This window comes from Bombus affinis, chromosome 7 (assembly GCF_024516045.1).
Source record: "Bombus affinis isolate iyBomAffi1 chromosome 7, iyBomAffi1.2, whole genome shotgun sequence".
NCBI lineage: Eukaryota > Metazoa > Arthropoda > Insecta > Hymenoptera > Apidae > Bombus > Bombus affinis.
This window is the reverse complement of record NC_066350.1, coordinates 13322533-13329886: the sequence shown is the minus strand read 5'-3', so window position 1 is coordinate 13329886 and position 7354 is coordinate 13322533. Positions and strand designations below refer to the sequence as shown.

At 26.0% G+C, this 7354-nt stretch overlaps 2 protein-coding genes across 2 annotated transcripts; one reads left to right on the top strand and one right to left on the bottom strand.

Annotated features, from left to right (window-relative positions):
• Window positions 1-213: 213 nt before the first annotated feature.
• On the bottom strand, window positions 214-2943 carry LOC126918218 (dr1-associated corepressor). The gene is made up of 5 exons (XM_050725908.1): window positions 2703-2943; window positions 2425-2497; window positions 2185-2278; window positions 1923-2102; window positions 214-1863 (listed from the first exon to the last, which is right to left on the bottom strand). Exons 1-5 carry the CDS (start codon window positions 2742-2744, stop codon window positions 1560-1562), a joined length of 693 nt encoding a protein of 230 aa, XP_050581865.1. The 5' UTR covers window positions 2745-2943; the 3' UTR covers window positions 214-1559.
• A 904-nt stretch (window positions 2944-3847) lies between these two features.
• On the top strand, window positions 3848-7336 carry LOC126918851 (DNA polymerase eta). Its single transcript, XM_050727285.1, has 7 exons — window positions 3848-4249; window positions 4343-4477; window positions 4551-4759; window positions 4853-5019; window positions 5086-5309; window positions 5398-5521; window positions 5593-7336. Exons 1-7 carry the CDS (start codon window positions 4110-4112, stop codon window positions 7054-7056), a joined length of 2463 nt encoding a protein of 820 aa, XP_050583242.1. The 5' UTR covers window positions 3848-4109; the 3' UTR covers window positions 7057-7336.
• The last annotated feature ends 18 nt before the right edge of the window (window positions 7337-7354 follow it).

Below are 7354 nucleotides of genomic sequence, written 5' to 3'. Positions count from 1 at the left end.
CAGAAAGGAAATTTCCTCTCTGCTATAAATACATATGAAAATAAATATTTAGTGATAAAAGATTGTTTAGACATATTTTTAAAAAATTCAGATTACTTGTTTAAAATAGAAAATTGGTACAGCAATCAGTTATATTTCTAAATTTTTTAGGGTACATATGTATCTAGAGATATGTAGTGTATAATTTATGTATACATAATGAAATGCATGTGATTTGATTGTTATCCTGTTACTATTGAGATAGATACGATTTATTTGAAACATTTTACCACACTTTACAAGCAATTTATGAAACAAAATATTATTCTTATAAATATACACATATATAAGCATATATAGCACGCATTCTTTTACTAATTTTTAACACTCTTTACATAATTATTGTTCAATTTTTCTTATTTTTAAACGAGTGTGCGAATATTATATTAAATATGCTACCATAAATACAATATTTTCAGATTTTGTATTTTGTATAAAGATATTTACAATTATTTTATTCTATTTTACTAAGAAAACATTTTCTGGATTTAGAATACGCAATTAAAGTTTAATTATTTACATATTTAAACACCTCATAATAATGTCTTTTTGTAAGAAATTTTCAAAAATTAATATATTTGTCCAATGAATGACCAAAGTGTAATTTGTTTCATATAAATAAAATAATATCACAATTGAGTTTTTATAGAATTTAATAGTCTATTCTTATCTAATTGTTGTGCATATATTGAACTACTGAGAAATTTAATAGTTTCAGTCATCATGTTTAATATATAACTTTGCAACGTATGTATGTTCAAATAAGTATATAATTACATAAATATCTCGTGAAATATTTGTCAATGCCACTCCTTTAAAATCAATTCTCTTAAGTATTGTTAATATATGCAAGATATCTTTCTAAATATATTTCTTAATATATGTAAAATACCACCTCTTCCTTATACAAATTTATTTTTATGCAGGTAAAAAGTCTTAGTTATAAAGCTTATTATTGCATACATAATGTTGCAAGTCACAAATATTCTAAGGTATAAACTAAATGAGGTACAAGTAGAAAATTTTGCCAATTATAAAATGTAAGCCTAACTACCTACATCCTTAATAAGTAAATGTATTTGTACCTACATAAATGTACAACATATATTTATAAATGTATAAACAGAAGAGAACTGTATCTAGATTATCTTTAATGCATATATATTTGGAGTACACAGTAACTGTGTAAATCCAAATATTGTTACTTATTATAGATGTGTATACATGAATATAAAGTACTTAAAATATGAGTGTTTTACGATAATCAAGCCGTACAAAACATTTTTAAATAGGAAATATGTAGTTTTAACTAGTCTGAATAAAATTTATAATTTAACAGAACAAATACAAAAATATAAAAATTTATGATTAGTGAAGTAAATATATATAAGTAACAAAACTGTTCATATAATGTAAATTATAAATTGTCTGAATAAAATTTGGTGACATTATATGATCGCATACTTTAATTATTGTTTTAATTTAATTTTAAATTCGTATTTCTAATATTTTATGAATAACTATGTATCATAATCTTCATCCAGAGTAGCAGTATGAGCAAAATTTGATGTTGGTTGATTATTTGTATTTACACTTGTTGTATTTGTACTTAAATTCATAGGTTTAACTTCTGTATAAAAATTAGGTTGACTAATTTGAAATGATGGAGGCACAGACATTTGAAATTCTGGAACTTGAGGTACAGTATTTTTTACCATTTCATTACGAGTACCTGGATTATATATTCTAGTTCCATCACTGTTTTCTTCATTTTCATTTTCTTTCTTTACTTTAGTAGTTAATCCCATCTCCTGCTTTGAAAATCTATAAAAATATAAGAATATATATAAAATTTACAAATACGAAGTAAGTTATTTACTTACCCTGTATCTGGCTGTTGTGTTGTAGGTAAATAAGTTGATGTATTTGATACATTTGTATTTATTGGAGCAGGTGTTAGAGGTGGTGTAGGTACTTCCTCATCAGGTCCTGATACATCTGGTAAAGAATTTACTAAATCTTTTAAAAAATCAAAACGATTCTCTGATAAAATACATTGTTTCCTGCAAAGAAATTTAATGCAAAAATGATCAACAAATCAGTTAAAAACAAGTATTGACTTAATTAATTTTAGAAAAATCTTACATATGAGAAGGACTCAAAGTTTTGGCATTTTTAGCATTTGTAATTTCCATGGATTTTGTAAGTAATGAATGTACAAACAGTTCTAATGTTCTAGGTATAGAAATAGTTAAGGAATTTATTTTCAAAATAAAAATATATAATTAACGGCTTAAAGATCTACGATGTAAACAACAATAATTCTTATGCTGGCTTATGTTGGCATTAAAATTATTGTTCTTATTATTAATTTAAAAAGGATATAAATTATAATCGGCACTGGTTGTGCAACTTTTCCAATTTCTTCATCAGTTTGCATAATTTTTTTTATTCTGCCCTAAGTACATTTGTAAAGATAGGTTAGTCATATAATTAAAAATTAATATGTATATGGTCTTTTTAAACATATATTTCTTTATAATTTAAATGAGATTACAAGTAAATTACATTGTTTTTATTCAAATTATAAACATGTAATTTATATATGAAGTGCATTTTCGTAAAAAACTTTCCCAAACTATACAGAGTATTTTAATACTCACTGCTGGAAAACGTGCATTATATTTTTTCTTTTTACTTGGCATTATCACAAAGTGTAGTACTTCACCTTACGCAAATTGTGTATAAATAAATCAGAGAATAAAATTTTGAAAAAATAAACGCGTTTATTGTATGTTGTATTTGCAGGAATCAAGGTGTTCCAAAACTTGACATGTATCTGTAACCTCTATGATGTATACATATACATTTTCAATAATTGTAAAGTATTTTACGTTCGTAAATGTAATACTTAATGCTACATTCATAGAATATAAGCTACTATGTGTTCTAAAAATACTTGAAACCAATATGTAATTTTAGATCTTAATTTCTGAATATTAATATTCATTGCAGTAATATATATATTTTCGTATTTATTGTATTAATATATATTTCCCTTTTCTGTGCAAAAATAATTTATTGATTATACATAAAATTACTAATGGCATATCGTAAATTAAAGATGTTGCGTGACCTTTCCAAGATTTGGGGAATTTGGCGTGGTTGCAGCCAGTGGAGTACTGGAGCACTCTGCACGCGTTACAACTACAAACAATTTTGAAACTAATTCGATGTTTAAATTTATGTTTAAGACTAGTTATATTTAAAACTGAATATTTATAATAGATTGACAACTTTAACAAGATTTACGCTGTAATGAAATTTACTGAGACGTTGAGCTCAGCGTGACGGTTCTAACGATTCTTTAATTGTGAGTCGCAGAGTGGCTCATTTATTTGCTTGAATTTACATGATAATCTATTATTAATTTGTTATCCAATAAGACAAACTCTTATTAATTAATGCTAATAAATTTTATTTTGATTGGAGTTTACAATATTAAAAAGCGAGCGATTTATGCTTTGGCAAAGCACTTTATCATGGTAACGAAAGTAAATATGAAATTCGAGAGTAATCACAGTTGTTACTGAGAAATAATTTTGTCATTAATCAATAAATTTGTTAAATAGCTTTTGTTCATTGTTTCGGCTATGTTACTGTACAGTTAAATTCGCGGCGCTAGAATTAACCCTATTATCATACAAAATATTCACGCTAGAGAGAGCCACAGGCGTACACCAGTTCAAAACAAAGACGACTATTTATAATCCATCCTTACAAAATAATGTGAATTTAGGAACGATGATCTAGTTACAAATTTAAATTTGGGACTCTGTCAAATTGCGGTTGTGTTTTTCTTTTAACTTTGTACTAATTTGATTATATGTAAAAGTTTTATACCTATAACCTATTTTTAAAATACTAAAACAATAATGATGTTTTTGCAAATATATATATAATTTAAACTTCCATTTTAATGAATACAAGATGAATAACGTCGTATTATACTAATGTTTTTAACCTATAATTGCAAATAATTTTAATTAATAGATCAAATTTATTTTATAATGGCAAACTCAAGCAATGATAGAGTTGTCGTTTTAATAGACATGGATTGTTTTTTTTGCCAAGTTGAAACAAAACTGCAACCAGAATATGCTGGAAAACCACTTGCAGTTGTACAATACAATCAGTGGAAATTAGGAGGGTAAAATATTCTAGATAATATAAATTATACTTAAATAACTTAAGTAAATAGATTAGAGAGAGATTCTAAATATTGCTAATATTTTTTAAATAGGATAATTGCTGTTAATTATGAAGCAAGGGAATATGGTATTACAAGACACATGAGAGGTGAAGAGGCAAAAGAAAAATGTCCAGATGTTGTTTTAGCTAGTGTACCATGCCTTCGTGGAAAAGCTGATACATCAAGGTATATCAAAAAATTATGCATTTAATATTTTTTATATACACACAATGTGGGTGAATTACAAATGTTTGTATAGATATAGAAGTGCTGGTCGTGAAGTTATTAATGTTATAAAGAAACATTGCAATATAATAGAACGTGCTAGTGTGGATGAAGCATATTTAGATATTACTGACTTGGTTTGTAAAAAGATGTCTACATACTCTATTTCTTTGAATCATTTAGTGACACAGCTTTCAAATACTTTTGTAGTAGGATATTCAGAAGTTGGAAAAAATGATGAAGGTAAGAAAAAATTACTATAAACTTTTATGACTATAAATAAATTTGTATATAATGTTTTTATATGATATGGGCTTTTATATGGTATGGATTTAGAAGAAAGAAGTAAAGGTACAAAAACTTGGATAATGAACGTTTTCGAGAATCTTGAAGACATAGAAGCGCAAAAACTCGCAATAGCGGGACTTATAGTTGAAGAAATAAGAGCTGACATATTTGATAAAACAGGATTTAGATGTTCTGCTGGTATTGCAGAAAACAAGGTAAAAAGGTGTACCATTTATTTCATTACCTATTTAATTAAAAAAAGTAATATTGTATATGTTTAGATATTAGCTAAGTTGGCATGTGGATTGCATAAACCAAATCGACAAACAATATTACCTGCAACTGCAGTATCAACTCTGTATTCGACATTGCCAATCAAAAAAGTTAGAAATCTTGGTGGGAAGTTTGGAGATGTTGTTGTTGAATCTCTCAATTGTAATGTTATGGGTGATTTAGTACAGTATTCACTGCAATATTTACAAAAACGATTCGATGAAAAAACAGGGTATATTTATGAACTCATAATTTCTCTGAAAATAATAATGTATAAAAACGTTACTTTGAAACTATGTTATATTAATATATTTATTCAGATTATGGTTATACAATATTGCTCGAGGAGTAGACAATGAACCTGTTAATATACGATTAGTATCAAAATCAATTGGAGCATGTAAAAAGTTCCCAGGAAAACAAGCTATTGTCTCATTAGATGTGGTAAAGTACATAATAAAATTTGTACATAGGAAAATTGTGAATTATTTCTTTACATAATATTTTGTTTACAGTTAGAACATTGGGCTGGTGAATTATCAGCAGAAGTTTGTGAACGTCTTGAACAAGATCTTGAAGAAAATGAGCGACGAGCAACGTTAATGACAATATGTTATCAGTATTATCAAAATAAGGCTACAGTATCACAATCACGTTCATGTACTTTAAATTCATATAAACCAGGAAATATGGCAATTCGTTGTGTACAAATCATATCTAAGTCAACGCAATGTCCAATTGCATATTTAGGTATATCAGCTGGTAAATTTATACCAGCTAAAGGTAGCGGCAATTTTCGGAACTTTTTTAAATCAAACGAATCAGAGCCTCATAAGAAAATAGATGCACAAACAGAAAATACGAAAGTAGAAAGTATATATTCAGTAGAAAATACTACTAAGAAAATAAAAAGTGATTTAGATGTCGATAAAATTATCAATGTAGATTCTAATAGTGATGAAATTAACAATGCATCAAGTAATAAACTAAAACATGTTGGGGAAAAATGTTCTAGAATAAGTGCACGATTAGGTGAACAAAGTTGTAATATCAAAACAGATTGGTCTCCTACTTCTAGAAGATTAAATAATTTAATCAATTCATTAAATGAAGGAAATAAAATAAAAACATTTTATGAAAAGAAGACAAATTGTTTTAATTTGAATGATCCCTTAGATCAAAATGATTTTAAGGAATCATTTTTTATGAATGTTTTCAACCCAAAAGAAAGTAATTTGAAAGATACACATGTAAATGATATTAGGTTGATTGAGTTAAACGACAATGTAAATATAGATATTGAGTTTGAAAATGTAAATGAAGATAGTGTAAAAAACGAGAAAAGTTATTTTGACGAAAAATTGGACTTGAATATGAAGGAGAATAGTGATAAAATGTATACAAACAATGAAATAGAAAATGGACCAACTTCTTCAAATATAAAATTAAATGAAAATAACAAAGTGATTAACGAACAAGATATAATACAACTAGAAGAAATATTTCCTGATTTGAGTAATATTGATCCTACTGTAGTTGTATTGTTACCTTCATATTTACAAGAAAAAGCAAAATTATATATGAAAACGGAAAATAAAAAGAATATTTCAAAAGAAACTTTAGTGAAAATGTTGAAGGGAAAAAATAAATTTAAAACCAACACTTCAAAAGGAAGAAAAGATAATGATATTTCTAGTTTCCTAATTAAAAAGAACTCATCTAACTCAATTGAAGTTCCTTCTAAACAATGTTTAAAATGTTATCAAATGATACCTACATTAAAATATCAGGAACATTGCGATTTTCATGTGGCTGAAAGTATGCAATGGAACTTAAATAATTCAGTATTACATACTACAAATATAAAAAGGAAGGAAAGTACAAGTGATGTAGATACCAATTCTATTAAACGTCGATTAAATGCAAATATTTTAAATTCTCATAAGAATCACAAATCCATATCATCATTTTTTTCGTAATATGAATTGACGTTTTATATATTATATTGATACATTATATCTATCTCAACGAAATAAATCTTAAATAAATATTTTATGTATTATTTGTAAAAATATACTTACATTTTATGAAATATGTACATATATATTTACGACATAATAGTCTTCTTAGAATTGAAGTAGTTCTTCTCCTTCAATTTTATTTGAATTAATGACATTTTTTAAATAAAAAGTAATAATACTGTAATATGCATAAAATGCTAATGTTGTATTGATTCATAATAAATTTTATTTAATTATATTGCACCAGTATCATTCA

What these genes read in the sequence shown, in the direction of transcription:
- LOC126918218 (XM_050725908.1), bottom strand. Translation starts at nt 2,744, where the DNA reads ATGCCAAGTAAAAAGAAAAAATATAATGCACGTTTTCCAGCA. An exon ending in ACCAGTGCCGATTATAATTT is followed by an intron (nt 2,279 to 2,424) that starts ATATCCTTTTTA and finishes CTATTTCTATAC; the next exon opens with CTAGAACATTAGAACTGTTT. An exon ending in ACTTTGAGTCCTTCTCATAT is followed by an intron (nt 2,103 to 2,184) that starts GTAAGATTTTTC and finishes ATTTCTTTGCAG; the next exon opens with GAAACAATGTATTTTATCAG.
- LOC126918851 (XM_050727285.1), top strand. Translation starts at nt 4,110, where the DNA reads ATGGCAAACTCAAGCAATGATAGAGTTGTCGTTTTAATAGACATGGAT. An exon ending in GGAAAAGCTGATACATCAAG is followed by an intron (nt 4,478 to 4,550) that starts GTATATCAAAAA and finishes ATGTTTGTATAG; the next exon opens with ATATAGAAGTGCTGGTCGTG. An exon ending in CTGGTATTGCAGAAAACAAG is followed by an intron (nt 5,020 to 5,085) that starts GTAAAAAGGTGT and finishes GTATATGTTTAG; the next exon opens with ATATTAGCTAAGTTGGCATG.